At 42.5% G+C, this 26,267-nt stretch overlaps 1 protein-coding gene across 6 annotated transcripts in view; it reads left to right on the plus strand.

Moving 5' to 3' along the window:
- The window catches only part of CCDC73 (coiled-coil domain containing 73), a 537,472-nt gene that overhangs the window by 390,067 nt on the left and 121,138 nt on the right, over positions 1–26,267 (plus strand). For 5 of the 6 annotated variants that reach the window (XM_068261330.1, XM_068261328.1, XM_068261329.1 and 2 more), the window contains exons 4-6: positions 3,416–3,487; positions 9,121–9,156; positions 11,746–11,820. The exons of the other annotated variant lie outside the window; for it this stretch is intronic. In XM_068261330.1, coding sequence (XP_068117431.1) covers positions 3,416–3,487; positions 9,121–9,156; positions 11,746–11,820 — 183 coding nt within the window. The remainder of the gene's footprint in view (positions 1–3,415; positions 3,488–9,120; positions 9,157–11,745; positions 11,821–26,267) is intronic. 6 annotated transcript variants of the gene reach the window in all.

Here is a 26,267-nt window from a genome sequence, read left to right on the forward strand (position 1 = left end):
ATATTTATTTCCAGGCCTGGCAGCCCTGTTGATTTTATGGCATAAGTAGTTTTTAAATCAAAACCCTGAAAAAGCATATGGCTGGCTAATCCAGTAAGAAAGAGTCAGTGGAGTCAGAGTACCTGATCTACTGCATGCTTGTTCATGGTCTATGGCTAAAAGTATTAGAGGCAGAGGATCAGGAGGACTGCCAGGCAACTGCTATTGTTTAAAAAAGAACATAAATATGGCAGCCTCCATATCTCTCTCACCTCGGGCTCCCTTTAAAGAGGAGCTGTTAGGTATTAGGTCTCAGAGAAAATAAACACATATATCAGTAGCTAAATATAGGCTGTACTTACATTACATATGCATTTCACTGTCCACGTTTGGATTTCACAGAATTTTTATATAGTATATGCAGAGAATGATGCTCCTGACAGCTCATGGCAGGCTCCATGTTTGTCTGTCTCCTATGAAGCCAAATGTGTCGTCATGTCCTCCCTGCTTCCTGATCACAGAAAAGCTCGTACTGAATAACACTAGTTTGCAGTGAATATTAATTAGCCATGTGGCTAGGAACAATAGCGGACTCCTGCAGTGTACTCTGCCGGGAGATTTATCAGTGCTGTGCGCTGGACTGAGTTACATGCTATTGTTACTTGACCCTGTAACTTCTCATTAGCAGCCGAGGGGAGGGCCCCAGAATGCTTTGCAGTATGGTTTGCGGCTTGCGTCCTCTTAAGAGCTTGGGTCTAACAGCTTTGCTGATAAGCACACATCAAATGAAAGAGAGATTTTTATCTTCACTATTGCCTTTTTGGCTTCCGTCTAAACTGTTTAACACAGGAGAATAGAGGTTTAAATTAGCTTCTGCAGCCTGACAGTTACTCTTTAAGTAATTAAATACTAGGGATCTCTTAACCCTCGAGTTAAGGCCCCCATAAGATTCCATAAGATTCTCTTTGTCATGGAGCATCACATAATAATACTGTTGGTAAAAGAGAATACTGTAGGTATATATTAGGTTACTGCAAAAAAAAAACAAAAAAAAAAAAACATTATTCAAAAAGTTAGAAACACTAACCCACAGACACATCCCAGGTTAACGTAAAGCCGGGTTAGTAAGTCACATTCCTAACAGTACCCTCCCTGGTACTGCCTTTTTCAACTGACGTAGCTTGGTTCCCCTAACCAAAATAAGTTTCCCCTCAATTAAGCACACTGCCCGTAAGGGAGACTATATGAAGAAGAAGATGGTCATGCTCTAGTCTCCATTGCCTGGTTAAACACCTGGGGCAAGAGAGGCCAGGGTCCGATTCTCCCTCAACTAGGAGAGCCACCCAAACCATTGTACAAACATTAATAGTATTGCTGTAGGGATTCAGAGAGCACTAGATAGCTATCGCATTCAAAAGTAAATAAGCAACTTGTCATCCCATTGTATATACTGCCTCCACACCATAAAGTATACTACACGAAATCATAAGTCTAGTATGCTGTAGACTTACTGTAGGAAATTAAACTGTAGCCAAACATTTTTTTGCCTCCAATAGACCACATTACCCCCCCCCCCCCCACACCCCTCCTTGTTCTCCCACCAACTGGGCCTAACACGTTTGCTTCTGTCTGTGTAAACTTCAGAGTGCATGAATATGTGTGGTGTAAATAGACATATTACTGATAGCTACCATAGGTGGCCCAGTATAGGTTAGCCAGTCATAGGTGCCCCAGTATAGATTAGCCAACCATATGCGCCACAGTAAAGGTATCCCCAGTATAGGTTAGCCAGCCATAGGTTCACCAGTATAAGTTAATCAGCCACAGGTGCCCCAGTAAAGGTTAACCAGCCATAGGTGCCCCAGTATAGGTTAGCCAGCCATAGGTGCCTCAGTATAGGTTAGCCAGCCATGAGTGCCCCAGTATAGTTTAGCCAGCCATAAGTGCCCACAGTATAAGTTAGCTACCGTGTTTCCCCGAAAGTAAGACCTACTCTTAAAGTAAGCCCTAGCAGATATCGAGCAGCATGCTCCAAATATAAGCCCTCCCCTAAAATAAGCCCTAGTGGCAGGGGAAGTCCCATCCCCCTCAAGACCCCCCCCCCCCCCCCTCTTCCCAATGCCGCTTTACCTCCTGCCGGCCCCCTCCTCCAGAAAGTCAGATCCCCATGCTCATAGTTAGACCCCCGGGGGCATCATTCAAACCGCGGATCAGCTGTGAACTGCAGTGAAGGCAGCTACAGTTTCACTGTTACAGCGCCTCTGCTCAGTTAAGTACTGCAGACTAGGTGTAATGTATTTGCACTTCTTATTGGCTGACTAGCAGTCTGCGGACTATATATAAGTGGCAGAGTCCTGTCTGGGAGTGAGCAATCCTTTTGTATTTGGTAAGTTGAAGGAGTGGTGGGGGTGAGTTTATGGTGGTGGCAGCTCCGGGGCTCACCTGCATTCCCCTATTGTGTTACATGCTGATTTGGGGGTCCCGCGCAGTGGCAGTGCTCGGGGCCCCCGCCTGTCATGTGCACTAGTGTTTGCATACACATAGGCCTCAATTCACTAAGCTTATCTCCTGTCTTTAATAACTCTTCTAGAGTTGTTACCATGGTGATAAGGCATGCAGTATTCAGGAAACATTTTACCTTAGGCAAACCTAAAGTTAACTCTTCTGTCTTTAAGTTAACTCTTCAATCCTTAAAATAACTCCAGAGTTAAAGACAGGCTGTTAATTAACTGTGTGTGAAAAAAACTACAGAGGAGGTAAATTAACTACAGAGGAGGTAACTTAACTACAGAGGAGGTAACTTAAGGAATGAAGAGATAAGATAACTCTCTCACTGTGTGGAGGTAAGTTTTCTCTTGCCTTATTATCTCCAGCATGATCTTAGTGAATTGAGGCTATAGTGTTACCTGGGAAGTAGAGTTCCAGTGTTCTCCCCAGAATTTTTTCCCAGCCGGGTGGCATATAATAGTAGCCGGGTGGCATGAAAAAATAGCCGGGTGGGGCGAGTTGAAAATGCAGGGCAACTGTGCTTACAGCATAGGAAAAGGTGAGGAGGTGAGCCGATGACAGCCGGGTGGTCACCAAATCTAGCCGGGTGGAGCACCCGGCTAAAAGAGCCTGGGGAGAACACTGAGTTCTGTTGCTATGCGTTGGGGGGAGGGCTGATGAATCGCCACATGATGGAACCGCACAGAGTTAGGTGGGAGTGGTGGACAACAATGGCACATACACAGGAAAATAAAAGTGTGTTTTGTGTGTTTTTTAGAGCTTGAAGAAAAATACAAAACTGTAAACCATGTGTATCATTTCTTTTCTTTGAACTAAAGGTATAAATAGTGGTAATAACAATTATAGTAATAATAATACAGTAATAAAAAAATCCTCTGCACATAAAGCAACATACACCATTTAAATATATGCTTTTACGTTTGAATAGGAATCCCTATCAAGTAAGGAAGAAATCCTTGAAAAGCGACACCAAGATGCTTTGGCTGCTTTAAAGAAGCAGGTGGGAAAAATGTAATGATGCAATTTCCTTTATGATTCATATTTCTTCAGCATTTAATGAAATGTTAGACAGCATAAAGACACAGGCAGTCTCAAAATAGAAAGTATTTTGTGTTTAATTCCACTTTAAATATACAGCTTTTTTAAAAAGTGTATGATGCTAAGTATTTTTTTCTATTGTTATAATCTTGCATCTTCTTGGAAATGCTCTGATCTGTATTTGTAAAGCATATTTGCCTTCTAATTCATTCCGTGTTACGCTTGTGTTTATTAATTGCAGCTCCTATCTGCAGTATCTGTCTACAGATTCTTGTTTTTTCTAAAGAGAAACCACTTCTTGCTTCACTCGTCTGGAACAAACCCTAACAGACTGGTGGTCAAACCTGTCTGTCTCCAAGGTGGTCTCTGCCCATGGTGTCAATTTAATTAAATAATTACTTACCAGTTCACAAAGGCACTGGTTACACATTTTGAGTTAGAAGCTGGCTAACCAGTTTATTTTACTTTATTGTGAGAGGAGAATGAAAACATACATAGTGAATGATCACACATCCTTCATGCCTGGTACACACTATGCAATTTCCCGTCAGATTAACAGTCGAATCGATCATTTCCAACAGGTCCGATCTTAATCCCGATTTTTTTTTTATTGATTTTCCGCCCACTTTTATACAAAAATGATTCCAAAAAACTATCGGAAATCAGATTGGACCTTTTGGAAAGAATTGATTCAACCATCACAACCATCATTCTGAAGAAAAAAAAGTTACACATACACGCTTGACTTCCTGTAAGCGTAATAATACGTCTACAGGATGTGACTGAAGACGTCTTGTGGCCAAATAGTAAAATTACACCTACATACATTTATTTTACTAAAAATACCCACAGTTACATTTAAAATTAATTTTTTCCCTCCCACACTCTCCCATAGTACTCAAAAAAAATTAGGGGCATTTAAAATATAAATACATAAATAGTTACTTTAGGGACTGAACTATTTAATATGTATGTCAAAAGGGTATATTACTGTTATTTTTTAAATTATGGGCTTGTAAATAGTGATGGACGCAAAACTGAAAAAATGCACCTTTATTTCCAAATAAAATATTGGCGCCATACATTGTACTAGGTAGAAAAAATAGTGGAACACTCACCTTTAAGAGATTCAGTATGATGTGCCTCGGTCAATCCAGCAACACTCTGGATTATTGCAGTAAAGATATGGAGAAGACCGGCACCATCTTCTTTGTATTTAGCTCTTTTATTAGTAAGATCAATACAGCAATCAAAAATAGCGACGTTTCGAAGCTTGCACGCTTCTTTCTCAAGCTCTGCTGTTGCTGGGAATAACAGCAGAGCTTCCCAGCAACAGCAGAGCTTGAGAAAGAAGCGTGCAAGCTTTGAAACATCGCTATTTTTGATTGCTGTATTGATCTTACTAATAGAAGAGCTAAATACAAAGAAGATGGTGCCGGTCTTCTCCATATCTTTAATACATTGTACTAGGGACATAATTTAAATGGTGTAATAACCAGGACAAATGGGCAAATAAAATACATGGGTTTTAATTATGATAGCATTTATTATTTTAAAACTATAATGGCCAAAAACTGAGATATTATGAATTTTTTTCCACATTTTTGCGTATTATTCCCATTACAATACATTTAGAATAAAATAATTAGCATAATGTACCACCAACAGAAAGCCTAATTGGTGGCGAAAATAACAAGATATAGATCATTTTGTTGTGATGAGTAGTGATAAAGTTATTGGCGAATGAATGGATGGAGCTCTGAAAGGTGAAAATTGCTCTGGTGCTTAAAGAGAACCCGAGGTGTGTTTGAAGAATGTTATCTGCATACAGAGGCTGGATCTGCCTATACAGCCCAGCCTCTGTTGCTATCCCAAACCCCCCTAAGGTCCCCCAGCACTCTGCAATCAGACATAAATCACAGCCGAGCTGTGCTGGCTGTGTTTACATCTATAGTGTCAGTCTCGGCTGCTCCCCCGCCTCCTGCAGAGCTCCGGTCCCTGCCCCCGTCCCTCCCCTCCAATCAGCGGGCAGGGAAGGGACGCAGGCGGGGACCCGAGTTCTGCAAGAGGCGGGGAGAGCAGCAGACTGACACTATAGAGATAAACACAGCCCACTGCGACACGCTGTGTGTCGACAGCGAGGCTGTGATTTATGAGGGATTGCAGAGTGCAGGGGGACCTTAGGGGGGTTTGGGATAGCAACAGAGGCTGGGCTGTATAGGCAGATCCAGCCTCTGTATGCAGATAACATTCTTCAAAACCACCTCGGGTTCTCTTTAAGGGGAAAAACCCCTCAGTGGTGAAGTGGGTAAGACAGAGCCTGTCAGAGTATGCATGTACCATTCGCACCACCTATCAGAATCAAGTTTGATACTGTGGGAAGCAATTCAGGAAATTAGCTCTGTATTGAAGTGTTGCTCTGGTGGAGGGCAGGAGGGATGTTGAAACAGGTAAAGATGGGCAGGTTTAGGAGTCACTGTCGATACATATCTGTTGCTTTAAGCAAGCTCAGGGAACACCTGTACTTATGCTAGTTTCTTAGCCAAAACTGCCCAGAACGATCCCTCAGCCTCATTCCATCTAGTATGCATATAAGGCTTTTAGTATGACTTGTTACAATGTTAAGGCACTAACAATGTTCAATATCAACAACCTTGGGAAAAGATTGCATCTTATTGATTTAAAGGATAAATGTTATTGGTAAACCTTGCTGACCCACAAGACAATGAAGTGGCCTTCCAGAGCTGGACTCCACAAATCTGTCCTACATTTGTTAAAAAAATATTTGTTATTACATGGTAAGTGTCACTCACACATACAGTGGGACTTTATAAAAAAAATTACTTTGTTTAAAACAAAAAAGGTCTTGCTGTTTGTGCATAGAATTGCAGTGGTGCTGCCACTAATTTGCTTACCTCTCAATAGCCCTTGGTGCTCTAGCAGTTACCAGTAGCTAAGCATTAACTGATTAGTGCAACTACAAAGTTATCTGATGAAAGCTGAATTTATGCTTTCTATGAATCACAGCGACATTCAGTGGACTCAGTGAAGGAAGTAAAACCTCTCTCCAAATGTTTTAAAGGAGGATGAAACTCAAATATAATTTATGGTTTAAAGCATCAAACACAGCATGAAACAAATAGGAAAAAGTATAAATGGTTTTGAAGGGCTAATACTTAAAGAGAACCCGAGGTGGGAATTACTTTTACTATTGGGGCACAGAGGCTGGTTGTGCGCACTAAGACCAGCCTCTGTTGCCCCATCGTGTGTCTCCATGTCCCCCCTGCTCGCCGCTATACCCCCCGCATTGCTGGCGACACGCAGCGTGTCGCCAGCTCAATGTTTACCTTGCGCTGTCAGTCAGCGCTGCTCCCCTGCCTCCTCCGCATCGGCGCACCCGCCCGTGTCCCTTCCCTCCCGCTGATAGGAGGGAAGTGACGCGGCGGGTGGCGCCGATGCGGAGGAGGCGGGGGAGCGGCGCTGACTGACAGCGCAAGGTAAACATTGAGCTGGCGACACAGCCAGCAATGCGGGGGGTATAGCGGCGAGCAGGGGGGACATGGAGGCACACGATGGGGCAACAGAGGCTGGTCTTAGTGCGCACAACCAGCCTCTGTGCCCCAATAGTAAAAGTAATTCCCACCTCGGGTTCTCTTTAAACCTCTACTTAGCTCAGAAGCTAACTGATAAGATTGCTGTTGATGTACCAGAAATGATCCATTTGTGTTCAGCTGCAGCTAGCGGTGTAAACAATGCAGAAAATATGCTGTAACTAGGTGAGAAGAAGAAAACTTCACCTACTTTGTTTGCACAGCAATTACTTAATTACAAAACAAACTGATAATTTATCCTGCAACAGACAATGGCCTCAATTCACTAAACTTATCTCCTGTCTTTAATAACTCTTCTAGAGTTGTTACCATGGTGATAAGGCATGTAGTATTCAGGAAACATTTTACCTCAGGCAAGCCTAAAGTTAACTCTTCTGTCTTTAAATTAACTCTCCAATCCTTAAAATAACTCCAGAGTTAAAGACCAGCTGTTAATTAGCTGCATGTGAAAATAACTACAGAGGAGGTAAATTAACTACAGAGGAGGTAAATTAACTACAGGAGAGGTAACTTAAGGAATGAAGAGGTAAGATAACTCTCTCACGTGTGGAGGTAAGTTTTCTCTTGCCTTATTATCTCTAGCATGATCTTAGTGAATTGAGGCCATTGGCCTCAATTCACTAAGATCATGCTGGAGATAATAAGGCAAGTAAGAGAGTTATCTTATCTCTTCATTCCTTACGTTACCTCTTCTGTAGTTAATTTACCTCCTCTGTAGTTAATTTACCTCCTCTGTAGTTAATTTACCTCCTCTGTAGTTATTTTCACACGCAGTTAATGAACAGCCTGTCTTTAACTCTGGAGTGATTTTAAGGATTAAAGAGTTAACTTAAAGACAGAAGAGTTAACTTTAGGTTTGCCTGAGGTAAAATGTTTCCTGAATACTACATGCCTTATCACCATGGTAACAACTCTAGAAGAGTTATTAAAGACAGGAGAAAAGCTTAGTGAATTGAGGCCATAGTTTTCACTAAGCTTCAATGAAATGTAATGATGCCTGCAAATTACCGGTCTTTTTATGTTTTCTATTTGTTTTTGTTGTGTTTAATGTTATAGAGCAAACAAATCATGTTAAGGCCCTCTCTGGAGCACCATGAAGGCTCCCTTACCGCCTTTATTTCTTAGCCTTGTCACTTTAACTTCAGCTAGCAGCTTCTGTTTAGTTCAAGAAATGGTTGGGTTTTACTATCCATCACTAAAGAAGTACAAAGAACCTTTTATACTAATGGGATTGCTGCAATCAGAAGGGTCATGGTAGATCATCTTACCTGTCGCTTCCCCAGAGCTGCACCATTTTGCCTTTGATATCATTTTGACCACAAGGAGTGGTCCTTTATAGGTAAACAGACCTTTATCTGGCAAACCCTGTGGCAGCAAAAATACTTATCGGCCCAGTCTCAATCATTATGTATCAAAAGGAGTCAGCTGTGTTGGGAGAAAGGAAGGTAATAATAATAATGGCAGTATTTGTATAGCGCCTTTCTCCTGTCGGACTCAAAGCGCTTGCGAGGCAGCCACTAGAGCGCACTCAGTAGGCAGTAGCAGTGTTAGGGAGTCTTGCCCAATGAACTCCTTACTGAATAACTGGCTTACTGAACAGGCAGAGCCGAGATTCGAACCCAGGTCTCCCATGTCAGAGGCAGAGCCCTTAACCAGTACACCATCCATCCAGTAGTTAAAACGTTCCAGCAATCCAGATGCCCCGGGAGGGATTAATCAAAAAATAAATTTTGCACGCTGCGAGAATCTGTTATTAACTTCATCGCAATTTTTCGGGGCCTGATTGGATGTTTAAAGGGAAAAAGCTGGAGTGAAAGCCTCACTTTACAGCATCAGGCAGATTGTCTTTCTGACTGATCTGTTTGTTGAGTTTAGGTTGCGGCAGCATAGTGATAGGCAATATTTGTGAGTGAGAAAGCAGTGGTTCTAACAAATCTTAATTTTCATGTGCTAGTTTAATTGTATTTATTGTCTTAAATTTCAGTTCCAGGCAAAGATGTGCACAGTGGAAGAGGAAAAGGTAAGGTTCTTATAAAGCTCTGTTAGCTTAATATAAAGGATACTTGCCCTTACATGATACACTTTGATATCCTAGTACACTTTGTTTTCAATCATTTTTATTGAATTACAGTAATACACATAACATACAGCATCATATACTCTTACACATAACAAGTAACATTTTTACAATGCCATAAGTGTAGGAGAATAAACTGCTGGTACAATCATAAAAGCATGTTTCCAAGTACACTTTGGCCTGAGGAAGTGGGCAGGGTCCCACAAAACCTGTTGCCTGTGCTTTATATTTAAGTACAATTCATCTTATATATGAATTGGTCTTCATTGAGGTAAGCCACCTCACACTTTTTAGTTTTATTTGTTTTTAACATATTTTATTTCCACTGGGCACCTCTTTCCCTTTGTCTTGTGCCACCCCCCCCCCCCTCCTTTTGGGAGGGGTATCATCCACATCTCACCCTCTTTGGTGGTGTCACTACCTTAAAGGGGAGCTGAAGAGAGAGGTATATGGAGGCTGCCATGTTTATTTCTTTTTAAGCAATACCAGTTGCCTGGCAGCCCTGCTGATCCTCTTCCTCGAATACTATTAGCCATAGCCCGTGAACAAGCATGCAGCAGATCAGGTGTTTCAGACTTTAAAGTCAGATCTGACAAGACTAGCTGCATGCTTGTTTCTGGTGTTATTCAGATACTACTGCAGAGAAATAGACCAGCAGAGCTGCCAGGCAACTGGTACTGATTAAAAGGAAATAAATATGGCAGCCTCCGTATACCTCTTACTTCAGTTCCCCTTTAAAGTTTATCAGAGTGGGCGTACTTTTTAGAAGAGTGCGACCGTCTCCAGGTCACCTGGAAACCAGGGTGGAGTCAGGGTTATACATCTCTACCTGTTTGCTGTGGTTGCTTGCCCTCCTGCAACCTACCTTAGTGAGTAAAATCCAACCCTCACATATTCCTTTCTGAATTATTGTGACATTCTGCACCATTTGGGTTCCTGTTATCTCTGTGCTTTTTCCTTTTACGGTGCAGTTTCTTACACAGAACTACCAGCATTGCATACATGTGTTTAATTTCTCCCCAATTATAAAAAAAAATGATTAAAAACACAGAAAAAAATGCTTGGGTCTGTAAATCAAGAAATGTACAATCTATTCAATCTTCTGAAAAATTGTACAGAGATTATCACCACTCCCGATCGACTAGTGGAAAAAAAACAGCAAAATGTCTCACTTTGACGTACAGTAGAAGCTTTCGATTTTAGAAGTAGAGACACAATCACTATTCTGATTACCACCATTGTGTGTCTGACACTGAGCATGAATCAGAAGAGAAGAGAGTTGTCTGAGAAGATCAGAAAGAAAATACACATATTAAACACTGCAAAAGACCATCAGAAAACAGTAAAATACTAATATTATGCCATTTGAAAGCTTATTTACAATTTTTGAAGCTAAAAGATAAGATTGCTGGTTTGCAGGACAAATTATCAGATTGCTGTATAAAAAAATGGTTCTGTCAAAGCAGAGCAAGTTATCTGCATCCCTCTGGATACAGCAGATGCTTTTCTACATTGTTTAGACTGCAAGTTATTATTTGATATGTTTGTATTAAATGGAAACTGTTAGGACCTATCTCCACTGTGCCAAGATCTGAGCCAAATCTGCAGAGTGTCTAACTAATGTCTTGCTGTCCAAATCGCACTGTGGTGTGAATCTGGACGGCATGCTGCAGATTTATGCAGTACGCAGCCAAATCCCTATAGCCGTGCACGGCCTAGCAATTCGGGCTGCGCAGCAGAACAGCGGCTCCTAGTGGAAATGAGCCCTAAGACAGTCTAATTTTTGTTAAATACAAAGTGCCAATATCTTGTGTCATTTTCAAGTTCATTCTGAGATAATTGTGAGTTCTTTTGTCGAGGTACCTACCAATTGTACCTATCATAGGCTTGTCTCTGGCTACCTAGGCACTCTATGCTATTTGCTTGTCATATAAATGCACTTATATTGACCTGATGAAGCAGGATTCTGCCCATGAAACATGTCGTCCATAGTTTATCTAATAAATTGATGTCCTCAGCCACATTGCTGTTTATTGGCTCCTGTAGGAAAACTACCCACTGTCAGGATTTCTGAGCGTTCTGTGCAGAAAAAATCTGCAGGGCAGAGCCATCAGAATTCGCATACAATATATTTAATAGGAAATTTGCATGCGGTTTTGGTATGCGAATTTTCATGCGAATTCGCATACGATTGCATAGAAACAATGGAAAAGCACACAGGCACTGCCATGGTTAAATTCGCATACATAGTCATCCATGCGAAATCGTATGCGAATTTGCATGAAAATTCGCATACAAGCGCATGCGAAATTCGCATCCGCATGCAATTTTTTTCCACGGCGATTCCCACCGCACAGGTGGAAACAGGCCCTTACTGTTTTTAAACTTTTTTTTTCTTTTTAACCACACTTGGGGCTCCTCCTCTCACTTCTATGTGTTTCTTTGGCTTCGTTTAAAATGTTGGGTAGCAAATAAAAATATTAATTTTTTTTGTAACGTTGAATATACAATCACCTATTTGTTTTGTTTAAGGGATGGTTTCAACTAACTGCAGAAACAAAGGAAAGAGAGATCCTCGGCTTAAGACAAGAGATCAAAGTTTTGCAGGTGATTTGATTCCTTTTTGGGCTCACTGTCCAAGATACAGTGGGTTGCAAAAGTATTCCCCCCCTTGAAGTTTTCCACATTTTGTCACATTACTGCCACAAACATGCATCAATTTTATTGGAAGTCCACGTGAAAGACCAATATAAAGTGGTGTACTTGTGAGAAGTGGATTTAAAATCTTACATCATTCCAAACACTTTTTGCAAATAAATAACTGCAAAGCGGTGTGTGCATAATTATTCGTCCCCCTGAGTAGAACCACCTTTTGCTGCAATTACAGCTGCCAGTCTTTTAGGGTATGTCTCTACCAGCTTTGCACATCTAGAGACTGAAATCCTTGCCCATTCTTCTTTGCAAAACAGCTCCAGCTCAGTCAGATTAGATGGACAGCGTTTGTGAACAGCAGTTTTCAGATCTTGCCACAGATTCTCGATTGGATTTAGATCTGGACTTTGACTGGGCCATTCTAACACATAGATATGTTTTGTTTTAAACCATTCCATTGTTGCCCTGGCTTTATGTTTAGGGTCATTGTCCTGCTGGAAGGTGAACCTCCGCCCCAGTCTCAAGTCTTTTGCAGTCTCCAAGAGGTTTTCTTCCAAGTTTGCCCTGTATTTGGCTCCATCCATCTTCCCATCAACTCTGACCAGCTTCCGTGTCCCTGCTGAAGAGTTGCACCCCCCGAGCATGATGCTGCCATCACCATATTTGACAGTGGGGATGGTGCGTTCAGAGTGATGTGCAGTGTTAGTTTTCTGCCACATAGCGTTTTGCATTTTGGCCAAAAAGTTCCATTGTGGTCTCATCTGACCAGAGCACCTTCTTCCACATGGTTGCTGTGTCCCCCACATGTGGCAAACTGCAAACAGGACTTCTAATGCTTTCTGTTAACAATGCCTTTCTTCTTGCCACTCTTCCATAAAGGCCAACTTTGTACAGTGCATGACTAATAGTTGTCCTATGGACAGAGTCTCCCACCTGAGCTGTAGATCTCTGCAGCTCGTCCAGAGTCACCATGGGTCTCTTGACTGAATTTCTGATCAGTGCTCTCCTTGTCCGGCCTGTGAGTTTAGGTGGATGGCCTTGTCTTGGTAGGTGTACAGTTGTGCCATACTCCTTCCATTTCTGAATAATCGCTTGAACAGTGCTCCGTGGGATGTTCAAGGCTTTGGAAATCTTTTTGTAGCCTAAGCCTGCTTTAAATTTCTCAATAACTTGATCCCTGACCTGTCTTGTGTGTCCTTGGACTTCACGGTGTTGTTGCTCCCAATATTCTCTTAGACTACTTCTGAGGCCATCACAGAGCAGCTGCATTTGTACTGACATTAGATTACACACAGGTGCACTCTATTTAGTCATTAGCACTCATCAGGCAATGTCTAGGCAACTGACTGCACTCAGATCAAAGGGGGCAGAATAATTATGCACACACCACTTTCCAGTTATTTATTTCTAAAAAAATGTTTCATTCCAGTTGTACACGTGTACACCACTTTGTGTTGGTCTTTCATGTGGAATTCCAATAAAATTGATTCATGTTTGTAGCAGTAATATGACAAAATGTGGAAAACTTCAAGGGGGCCGAATACTTTTGCAAGCCACTGTAACTGATTGGCCTCAATTCACTAAGATCATGCTGGAGATAATAAGGCAAGAGAAAATGAACACAGTGAGAGAGTTATCTTATCTCTCCATTCCTTAAGTTACCTCCTCTGTAGTTAAGTTACCTCCTCTGTAGTTATTTTCACATGCAGCAAAAATGGCTCTACTGCATTTAAATATTGCTGATCTCCCACCAAAAGAGCGTATATTGTACGACCATATTTTTGTGACCACTAGAGCGTTGTTAGCAGAGAATTGGAAAACCAAATATATACCTAATATTGAAGAGATCACAAAGAGGGTTAATTTCAACTTATCTGCAGAAAAGAAATGGGCTATGAATGCAGGGATACTGGAAACCTTTATAAATAAGATACAATCCTGGCCTATACTCTACCCAGAGACTGAGATTTTTGACTTCTGAATAATATCGTATGTATATAAGCCGATAAGATTACTGCTTGATATGCAACTTTGCTCTTCTCTCTTCTCTCTCCTTTTCTTCTCTTCGCCCTCTAATATTTTACAAGAGATAATAATCAGATTTCCTTTAGTTTTGGTTTCTATATAATGCAATAGTAGTTATTAAGACTCGGTGTTTTACTTAGATATATATAGGAAAAAAGATAAGATAAAACTATAAGAATACCTTACACATATGACTGACTAACCAGCTCATACTAGATTTCTATACAACTGTAGAATACGTGTAGCCTAGTTCACCTGTCCTACCTTTTCACATAGATAAAACTAAGCTGAAGTCCTACCTGGGTGACTGCTGGACGGTTGCCCAGTGGGGACAACTCAAAACATATTAGGACAATAACTTGATAAGAAAATGGTTTCGGTTCCCTGGGATCTCTGTAGGGTGGTCTTATTCCCCCATTTCCCAGGTCGAGCTGAACCCATAATTGTATATATATAAAACTTAACATTTTGGTGTTCTGGACTACATACAGGTATAGCTATAAGATTATAAACTAAACAGACATATGTATATATATTGATTTTGTCATTTTGAAGACAAGAAATACTGTTTGTACCCTGTATGTACTGAAAGTATGTAATTTGTATCATTTTCCTTCAAAGGTATCGGACTTATTGTTCAAAGTCTGTTGTTGTAAAAATTCAAAAACTGTTCAATAAAAATTATTGAAACATATTTTCACATGCAGTTAATTAACAGCCTGTCTTTAACTTTAGAATTCTGGAGTTATTTTAAGGATTGAAGAGTTAACTTAAAGACAGAAGAGTTAACGTTAGGTTTGCCTGAGGTAAAATGTTTCCTGAATACTACATGCCTTATCACCATGGTGATAACTATAGAAACATTATTAAAGACAGGAGATGAGCTTAGTGAATTGAGGCCATTGGTGCAATTGCTTTCTGTTCCATTTGTTTTAGTGAGAAAAGGCACTTATTGACACAGCCATACATTTAGTATCTGTATAGAAAAAGCTGATAAAGGAGGAAGTTTAGTAAAACCATCCGTTCTCAAATCTTCAGAGGCGCAGACCCACTACTGATTTTGAACACAAGTGGCATTTCCTAATAGTTTGTACACACATCCACTTTTGATTTTCCAATTTTACCACTCCCATGTAGTTTGAGGGCCAACAGATTTTGAATACTATGAACGGAATGTGTAGGCAGCTCTCATACTATATGATAAAGGTAAAATTGGCCTGTCACTGGGCAACCAAAAATTTGATGTGTGTACATACCCTTTAAAGCTTCTTTTACACAGCAAATAGCAATTTCGATTTGCGATTTTCACTGTGTGTTAGCAAAACAAGAAGACAAACGCAGAATGCAGGACTTTTTTTAGTGTTAAAAAATACTAAACCTGGTGTGTCTATAAGCAGTGTTCCCCAATCCTATCCTCAAGGCCCACCAACAGTACATGTTTTGCAGAAAACCACAAATATGCACAGGTGAAGCAATTAGTGTCTCAGCAGAGCTGATTAACTACCTCTGTGGATTTCCACAAAACATGCACAGCTGGTGGGCCTTGAGTACAGGGTTGGGGAACACTGGACTCTGTAGTGCATACTGCACTACACTGCCCCCTGCTGCCCCACCAGTTACACTACACTACACTAACCCCTGCCCCACCAGCTGAGCTACACAGCACTGCACTAACACTACAGGGAGTGCAGAATTATTAGGCAAATTAGTATTTTGACCACATCATCCTCTTTATGCATGTTGTCTTACTTCAAGCTGTATAGGCTTGAAAGCCTACTACCAATTAAGCATATTAGGTGATGTGCATCTCTGTAATGAGAAGGGGTGTGGTCTATTGACATCAACGCCCTATATCAGGTGTGCATAATTATTAGGCAACTTCCTTTCCTTTGGCAAAATGGGTCAAAATAAGGACTTGACAGGCTCAGAAAAGTCAAAAAAAGTGAGATATCTTGCAAAGGGATGCAGCACTCTTAAAATTGCAAAGCTTCTGAAGCTTGATCATCGAACAATTAAGCGTTTCATTCAAAATAGTCAACAGGGTCGCAAGAAGCGTGTGGAAAAACCAAGGCGCGAAATAACTGCCCATGGACTGAGAAAAGTCAAGCGTGCAGCTGCCAAGATGCCACTTGCCACCAGTTTGGCCATATTTCAGAGCTGCAACATCACTGGAGTGTCCAAAAGCACAAGGTGTGCAATACTCAGAGACATGGCCAAGGTAAGAAAGGCTGAAAGACGACCACCAATGAACAAGACACACAAGCTGAAACGTCAAGACTGGGCCAAGAAATATCTTAAGACTTTTTCTAAGATTTCATGGACTGATGAAATGAGAATGAGTCTTGATGGGCCAGATGGATGGGCCCGTGGCTGGATTGGTAAAGGGCAGAGAGCTCCAGTCCAACTCAGACGCCAGCAAGGTGGAGGTGGAGTACTGGTTTGGGCTGGCATCATCAAAGATGAGCTTGTGGGGCCTTTTCGGGTTGAGGATGGAGTCAAGCTCAACTCCCAGTCCTACTGCCAGTTTCTGGAAGACACCTTCTTCAAGCAGTGGTACAGGAAGAAGTCTGCATCCTTCAAGAAAAAACATGATTTTCATGCAGGACAATGCTCCATCACACGCGTCCAAGTACTCCAAGAAAGAGTATAAAAGAAGAAAAACTAATGACATGGCTTCCTTGTTCACCTGATCTGAACCCCATTGAGAATCTGTGGTCCATCATAAAATGTGAGATTTACAAGGAGGGAAAACGGTACACCTCTCTGAACAGTGTCTGGGAGGCTGTGGTTGCGGCTGCACGCAATGTTGATGGTGAACAGATCAAAACACTGACAAAATCCATGGATGGCAGGCTTTTGAGTGTCCTTGCAAAGAAAGGTGGCTGTATTGGTCACTGATTTGTTTTTGTTTTGTTTTTGAATGTCAGAAATGTATATTTGTGAATGTTGAGATGTTATATTGGTTTCACTGGTAAAAATAAATAATTGAAATGGGTATATATTTGTTTTTGGTTAAATTGCCTAATAATTATGCACAGTAATAGTCACCTGCACACAAAGATATCCCCTAAAATAGCTAAAACTAAAAACTACTTTCAAAAATCTTCAGCTTTGATATTAATGAGTTTTTTGGGTTCATTGAGAACATGGTTGTTGTTCAATAATAAAATTATTCCTCAAAAATACCACTTGCCTAATAATTCTGCACTCCCTGTACACTGCAATGCACTAACACTATATTACACTGCACTACAATACCATTTCAGTACTGTACCTGAATCTTCTGCCGAGCTCCTCTCCCCCTTGCTCCGGTCTTCTTCATGTAGACATGCTCTTCTCCGCCTGCAGCTGCTTGCGATACATCAGTACACTACAGCTCCACATGCTCTGCACTTCCATATTAGTGGTCTCTTACTGTAACCCCAGCGGCGCATGTTATGCATAATGGGCTCAATTCTGGTAGCTATGTGAGGTAAATATTTTTTTGTAGGTAAAATACCTCATGAGGTATTTTCCTCTTCTTTTATTAATTTTGAAAGATTTTTCTCCATTTCCGAACATGAGGTAAAACATGAGGTAAATGCATAGAGTGAGGTAAAACATGAGGTATTTCAGTGGTAAGCCTGCAGCAAATAAGTAATAGTCTTTAATTGTCTTCCATAAGTTAGGATAGTCTTTGGAATATTTTTTTTTTGAGGAGGGAAGGTGTATTTGATTATGTAGCAACCTATGAAAAGTAAATTTATAGGCATCCATTATATTAAAAAATTCCAGCTCATTTACCTTTAGAGGCTGGGGGAGGGGGGTAGGAGCATTTTTAGAGGGGGGGGGGGGGGGGGTTGGAGCACTTTTAGAGGCTGGGAAGGGGTCAGCACTTTTAGAGACTAGGGGTGTGAGTACTTTTAGAGGCTGGGGGCACTTTTACAGGCTGCTGGGGGGGGGGGGGAGGGGGCTCGGAGCACTTTTAACCAGGGGAGGGGGGGGGGGTATCGGTGTTTGCCGCAGTTTTACTTAATTTTTTTAAAAATAGAGGCTGTGGGTTGGAGCATTTTTACTTTTTTTTCCTATGGGGGCCCTGAACACAGAACAAGCTGAAAAGGCTCCATGTTATGTGACAGATATCACAATTCTATCACAACAGTGCATTTATCATGTGGTAGAGGTAGGTCTAATTATGTGAGGTAAAAGACATGCAAGCACGCACCTTATTTCACTTCAGAATTCAAGTGTGAGGTTTTTCACTACTAAATACCACACGTTTTTAGTAGAAAATTACCACATGAATTACCTCATGAAATTACATGAGGTAAAACTTTAGTTAAACTACCAGAATTCAAAAGTTGATTTCCCTCATGAGGTAAACCCAATTTCATGAGGTAATTATTTAGTAAACGCTACCAGAATTGAGCCCAATGTGCGGTGCCGGCGCACGTGCGCCACTTCTGTTACTGTAAGGGACCACTAATATGGAATGTGCGGAGGACAGAGGAGCTTTATAGCAGCAGGTGATCACAGTGTACCGATGTATTGCGAGCAGCTGCAGGAGGAGAAGGTTAGAAGAGGAGCATGTTTACATGAAGAGGACCTGAGCAAGGTGGATGTGGTAAACGCTCCCTGCACACTCTGCACCAACAGAGCCGGATTAAGGCTAAATGGGGCCCTAAGCAAAGTAACTGATTTGGGCCCCCCATCATGAAGTAATAGAATCATAAGATGCAGCTGCACAGCAACATGCCGCACACATCGGGGCAGCCGAGCTACTGGTTGCTATGGGCAACAGCCCGCTTTCCTCTGTGGGTGCACAATGTAGGGAATTGCAGCGGCAAAATGCAGAGTGAGAGATGAATGGCTGGGACATTTGCACTCAGGGGCTGGGGCACCCCTGTGAAGAGGGCGCAAGATATCACAGCAGCAGCACTTTCCCCCTGCATCTCCAGCCTGGCAATAGCAGAAAGCTCTGGACACCGCCAAACCGGAAGCCGTTCCCCAGACAGAATTACATAATCACCCCCACCACCGAACAACCGATTTCCTCCCAAACTAGACAGCGACCATGCAGCCTCCATCTTAGTGAATACGATAGTCCAGCAGAGAAGGCAGCCGCAGCGGGGGAGAATGACAGCACCAGATGACTCACATTCACCTATTGCAATCCAAGCAATAGAGGTCCCGTCATCCGGAGCCCATCTGTCTCCTCTAGAGTGCTGCCGCTCTGTTACTACTACTATTACTACTTCCTACTTCCTGTCTGATCTGAGAATCAGGAAGTTCAGAGCGAGCGGTTGCACTGTAGAAGAGACAGATGGGTTTCAGATGACGGGATCTCTATCGCTTGGATCATGGATAGGTGAGTGAGCGTTTGCCATCTGCTGCTATCATTCTTCCTGCAGCTGTGGTTCTCTGTGGGAAGGGAGGGCGGAGTGGGCAGCGGCAGAGTGCACAGTAGCAGGAGGAGGACCTAGGAGGAGAGCCTTGCTCTGAAGACAATCAGCAGCACACGGCATCATTTGACAAGACAAATAACATTTATATCGCGCTTTTCTCCTGGCGGACTCAAAGCGCCAGAGCTACAGCCACTAGGACGCGCCCTATAGGCAGTAGCAGTGTTAGAGAGACTTACCTAAGGTCTGCTACTGAATAGGTGCTGGCTTACTGAACAGGCAGAGCTGAGATTCGAAAACCCTGGTCTCCTGTGTCAGAGGCAGAGCCCTTAAAGGGACTCCGAGCAGTGCCTGTGGGTATGCCTTTAAGCATACCCACAACGAATTAATTACATTCTCACACCTACCCACATGATGTTTGTAATTATATCCCCCTGGGTTCCTTATATTTCATTGCATTGTGCTGAATCGAGCTGCCGACTTTGGAGAAAAGTCGTCCTGTGTAATACAATGTAACTATGGAAAGATGGATATCATTTTGAAGCTCTCTTTCTCCTCTTTCCAATGATAGATAAACTGCCACCCTACGCCTTTTAGTTTTCGCTATTTTCGCGATCGAAAATGCTGTGGCCGCGATTTCGATCACGAAAATAACAAAAACTAAAAGGCATAGGACGGCCATTTATATATCATTGGAAAGAGGAGAAAGAGAGCTTTAAAATGATATGCATCTTTCTATAGTTACTGCACTGCTCAGAGTCCCTTTAACCATTATACCATCCAGCCACCGCTGACAGGATGGCGAGGGCTGGTTTATGTGCTGATGGGGCCCCTTTGAATCTGAATGGGGCCCCAAGCGACTGCTTTTGTTGCCTGGTTGGTAATCCGGCCCTGTGCACCAATAGTTACTGTATATTCGGTATACAAGTTGCTCCCATTTGTTCCCCCCAGCTTTGGGGAAGGAGCAGTATGGTACATTATTGGTAAGGGGACAGTTTTATTGTTCTTTCTCTAGCATATGTACACCTCAATGCAGTGGCGTAGCTAAGGAGCTATGGGCCCTGGTGCAAGTTTTACATGGGGCCCCCCAAGCACTTTATATATAACAATTGATACAGCGCAACCAAAACCTGCCAAGGACACCACAGTGTTAGAGGTGCAAGAAGGGGATGGGGGACAGTTTGTTAATGATTACCACTATTCAAAGCATCTAAAGAAGTGATTATTACCAGCACAGGGCCAATAGAGAGCTAATATTGTGCTTGAGGGAGGGCCCCTCTGGCCCAAGGGCCCCGATGCGGTCGCTACCTCTGCCCCCCTTTTTGCTACGCCACTGACTCAATGAATTAACTTATCCCTTAAAACCTATGGGTTTGTTTGGCTATCCCATGTGAAGAAAAGTATTTGGGCTTTTTGTTTTGTCAGGCTAAAGTAGCCGACAGTCATTACAGTTAGCTAATTGTACCTATGGCAGTTGGAGGTATGCCGTGCATTTGATTCTTATTAAAATTCTTTTACAAGCAGCTTGTTTTCCCTGTCATCCCGAGCATGCTCAATCATCTTCTTAATGCTGCTTGAATTTTGGAAGCAAAATAAATGCCTCCACAAGGATGACCTTCTTCATGAGATCGGTTGGGATTTGTTTTGCCAAGCTCACTACATGCCACAGTAGAGGTGATGTATAGTGTATCTTATGGTCCACTGCTCCTGATACACAGACAGATTAGAAACTGAAGAGCTGCCTCCAAGTGAAGGATTGACATTTTATACTAAGTGGTGGGCTGACCTGTAAATGAAACACTGATACTTGTCACTATAAAATATAATGCACTGTTTGTATATAGCTGACCTGCTCTTAAATGAAAAGAATAAATATGGAAAACAACATCCTGTTTTCTTTGTTCTTTTGTATTTTGTGAGCTTTCTATTAACTGGTGTAGCTGAATTATAGTGGAAGGAAAGCCTCTGTTCTGTTAGTTATTTCATTTTGTGAAACTGCTGGGTGTGCTTGGGTGCTTTTATGTTGTTATAAAGGCAAGACATATCATACTGTTTTGGAAGGTTTTTTTGTTTGTTCTTGACTGAAGAAGAGTTTTTATCAAAAGCGTTCTGTATGGTGAATAGTGTAACTTGTAAAAATAAGACAGTTGTCAAATAAAGCAAATAAGGGCCTGTACACACTACTGCGTTTGCGCTGCATTTTAAAATCACATGCTTTTTTTAAATCGCAAGGCCTTTTAAAAAAAAATCATGAAAGTCATGATGACCTGTACACACTGGTGCGATGCGTTTTTAGAAAAACGCAATCACGGTGACTGCTGCGCCTTTTAAAAAGAATCTGTACTCTAATATTCTTACACTAAAAAGCATACCATTCTATTCCTTATTTTCTCCTGTGCCCCTCTGTGCTGTTTCTGCCACTCTCTGCTGCAATCCTGGCTTGTAATTAACAGTTTTAGGCAGTGTTTACAAACAAACTAACCAGCTTGTGATAGGCTCACATAAACAGAGTGTGTGAGTCATACAGAGTGTGCAGGGGGCCTGCAGAGGGTGTGTATCGCTTCTATCCAATCACAAGCAGCCCTGCACATTCCACACATTCAAGCCTTAGCCCGACAGACACGACAGAGGAAAGGAGATAAGATTTATTACAGAGACAGTGCAATTAGGAAAGGCTGCAGTAAGCCAGAGCACATTAGAACAGGTATAGGAACTTATAGGATAGAAGAAGTAAGGCTGAAAAATTTGTTACAGAGTCTCTTTAAGTGCCACATTTGAAAAAAACGCAATGCATGCTATTTTTATCACGTTTTTTAGGTAAACAATTAGGAAACCAGGAAAAGATAGCCTCAGCAAAATCACAAACATACAAAAACCGCAAGTAAAAATTTGATTAAAAAACGCAATTGTATTGCCCTGCATTTGCGATTGAGCTTGCAATCTTCAGTGTATACAAGCCCTTATGAAAATGTTAATTCCTGTTCTACCTCCAGTGATCTGTTATTTTCTACAAGTTTGAGTAGGAATTCACAATTCTTTAGCTTTATGTGAGTGAGAGATCTCCCATGATGCATCACTACTGAATCTGCAAATTGTTCCCTTATGCCCTAAAAGCCAGACACGTATCCAGAACTGCAGAAGTACAAAGTGATCCTACTGTCTATTTATTAAAATTCAGACCCTCTTAAAGGAGAAGTCCGTAAAATATCACTGAGGACACTTCATAGGAAAACCATATGTAATTTACATTGCATTAGAATTTGCCTTCACAGTTTATCGGTTTGATTATTTTTTTTTATTCATCATCTTTTTATTATGTAATAAAACAGGTTAATTTACGTCAACAAATGGTACTTGAATCCAATATAACAAAGCATTGACATAACCATGAAATACACTGTAGCGAAAAGAATTTTGTAACGATGAATAAACTTTACATATATGCCTGAGTATAGGCACGTATCGGAATGCTTCCACAGTGGCATTTACTCAACCTAATAGGTAGCCAGAGGGAGAGCTGTTTCTAATATTGTTCAAACTGACTGACCCAGTGGGCCAGAACAGACCCTTGTCAGTTTTAACATATTACCAATGAGTAACAGCAGGCATAATCAAATACTAAAACACTATAAACTGTATAAACACTATAAACACTATAATGAAAGAAACTAACTAAATGCAGCTATTGGTGAACTAACGCTCTTTTATCACCTAATGTATCAACATCTCTTCTCTTCTGCAGTTTAGCATTGACCAGAATGTGTATTGTAACGTGGGGCGTATGTTTATTTGTGAGGATTTAACTATGGATGACTTCAATATCAGCCCTCTGGAAATGTATAGTTATCTATATTGAGGCCTAGTCTTGCTCTCACCTTCTGTTCCACTGCTATATTAAGTTTAGTATTAGCTAGTAATTGAGAGTTATTCTGCTGACTTCCAATTGGACGTGATCATTGATAACGTACTGAAAATAATGTGGCAGATCACGGGGCATGTATGGAAAGGGAGATTATTCATATCTATTAGCAGTAGGGCTAGATCGGGACAAAGAATAAAGCTTGGAATCAGGGATCTACGAATGAAATTTTCGACTTTGGACCACAGACTTGCAATTGTGTGACAGCTCCAAAACATATGTAGGTAGGTTCCTACCTCTTTCTCACATTTCCAACAGATTGGGGATGCCTCAGAAAATGAAACTATCTGTCTTGGCGTTCTGTACCATCTGTAAAGTATTTTCCTCGATAATTCCCAATGATTATTACATTTAGACAATTTGGAAATGTTTGTAGCTGCTAAGATTAACTGCTCTACTGAAATCGAACTTGCAAGATCTGTGGACCATACCGAGGCATATTTCTGCAATGGGGAAGAAGTATTGGGGTGTAGTGCTCCATATTATACCAAAATGCCACCCTTAAAAATTCCTTTAAAGTTCAGCATGGTTAGGATAGTATGGGGAAGTCTGGGATTTTCCAGCTTGTTAAATTTGAAAAAATGAAATAACCTATGAAACGTAAATAGTTGTGACTGAGGTATCTTATATTGAAGGGGGAGAGCTGCAAAAGATTTAATATGCTTGTCTACCAAAAGGTCTTGGATTGAAGTCGATTTGATTATTATTATCCAGTTGGATGAATATTGGCGTTGCGACAAGCATGCCTGATCGACGATTCCACCAATTTTGGGCCAAAATGTATCGACATGCTTGGAAATCTCAGGCTGACATGGTTGTTCGGGTGAACGGCGGTACTGGCGTGCGATATCACAATGACCGAGAAATGTGACGGAACTCCCAGCCACTGTCCCCACAAATTTTAGATGTCTCCCCAGTGCCCGTGCGTGTAAATACTTTACCTGTCCGCTACCCCCGAGTAAATACTCTTTTGGAGGCACCCTAAAAAAACTCATTACAAATGTGTATGTCTAGGAGTATATAGATTTTACTTCCTTGAGGACAAACCACAAAGGTAAGTATACTCTTTATTCATGTTCGCTTAGATGGTGGTTGCAGATTACTGCAACCCATCCTTGTGAGTATAATACTTACACTTTACATATTCAATTATTGCAAACGATACTGCACAATTTGGCTCCTGGTCTCTCTTATCTAGATACTTGAAGACATTTGCGATCACCAGGAATCATACCAGCACCCGGGCCGCTGCCCCTGAGTGTCTGTCGAGTCTCTGACATATTTTTACATTTGCATACCACATGAGTACCGGCATATAGCACGTAGGGTGTGTGTGTAATGTCACACACGCTCCCCACGTGGTACAACACCCGGTAGCCAGAAAGGGTGCCAATGCAGAGTTACAATGGACATTCTGGAGCAGCTGAACATTCAGGGGCAGCGGACAAGTATTGACATGCATGGGAGGGAGAGGAGGGGGGTAACATCCAACATTTGGGGGGGAGCATCGACCGGAGGCGGCAAGGTAGCGACATGAGGCCGATTCCTGGAAGATTGCACGCTGAAAGGCCAATCTAGAATCGGCCTGTAGTGTATAGGCAGCCAAGCAGATCTCTCTCTGATCATATTCAGAGAGAGATCTGACTCTTAAGCCGCATCTACACACGTAGATGCGGCCGCGATGCTCCTTATCAATCGAGCCGCTAATGCGGCTCGATTGATAAGATCCAACAGGACGGATCTTGCTTCCGCCGATTCCCTGCTCGCTCCCCGTGAGGGGACAAAGGCAGGGAATCGAGCGGAAGATAAGCGGTGCCGGCGGGGACGAGCGGGGAATCGAATGCGGCGCGGGGACGCGGCGGGCACGCGCGGGTACACGGAAGAGGCGATCCAGTGGCTAATCGAGCCGCCGGATCGAGCCGCCGGATCGCAGCCTCGCAGGGGCGTAGGAATAGGCCCTGCAGCCCCTGCGCCAGCGGGGGGGCCCGGCCCCCCCCTGGGGCCCGCTCGGGGCCGTTTTGTGGGTGCTGGAGGGGTGGCAGCATGAGGGGAAAGCCTTGCCCACAGTCGGCGGGGAGAGGGGTAGTTCCCCCCTCTCCCTCACCTCGGGGCTCTCCCCTCTGCGCTCCCCTCCAGCTCGTAAGTGTGTGGGGCTGTGGTGGGCAGCGGGCAGCGGCGGGCAGATACATACCTGCTTCCGTGCGTTCCATCGGAGAGTTCTCCCTCTAGCGGCTGACGTCACTTCCGGAAGTGACGTCAGCCGCTAGAGGGAGAACTCTCCGATGGAACGCACGGAAGCAGGTATGTATCTGCCCGCCGCTGCCCACCACAGCCCCACACACTTACGAGCTGGAGGGGAGCGCAGAGGGGAGAGCCCCGAGGTGAGGGAGAGGGGGGAACTACCCCTCTCCCCGCCGACTGTGGGCAAGGCTTTCCCCTCATGCTGCCACCCCTCCAGCACCCACAAAACGGCCGCGAGCGGGCCCCAGGGGGGGGGAGGGGGGGCCCGCTCTGAAAATCTGCAGGGGGGGCCCGGTGGGGCCTAGTTACGCCCCTGCGTGTAGATGAGGCTTTAAGCTACGTACTCACCACCCATTGGGTCCAGCGATGTCCCCTTGACGATGGTCGTTAAGAGACGCCTCACAACTACACGACAGGAGTGAACAGGAAGTAAGCGATAGTGGTACTTTGCGTGGAGTCGTTGGGGATCCGCCATGTCTGTCGATTAATAATGCATGATCGCCGCATATGTTAAACGATGTTTCCTGATGTCGGGTAACATCTCCACAAATATCTAATCTGCCCATACATCGCTAGATGTATGAGAACCTTAACTTTTTAGCAGCTCTAATGATGGCCATACAGGGTACAATAAAAACGTTTGATTATCCCGTTTATTCGATCTAAATGATCGAATCGAATAAAAGTTGATAATATTTTTTTTCCGATTATCCCGTTTTTTCGAGAAAAATCAGATCGGACATGCTGGAAAAATCTTTATATTCGATCTAACGGAATAATCGAACTAAGTTATCTAATCGAAAAAAAAAATGAAAAATTGTACCGTGTATGGCCAC

Source organism: Hyperolius riggenbachi, chromosome 11 (assembly GCF_040937935.1).
Source record: "Hyperolius riggenbachi isolate aHypRig1 chromosome 11, aHypRig1.pri, whole genome shotgun sequence".
NCBI classification, from domain to species: domain Eukaryota; kingdom Metazoa; phylum Chordata; class Amphibia; order Anura; family Hyperoliidae; genus Hyperolius; species Hyperolius riggenbachi.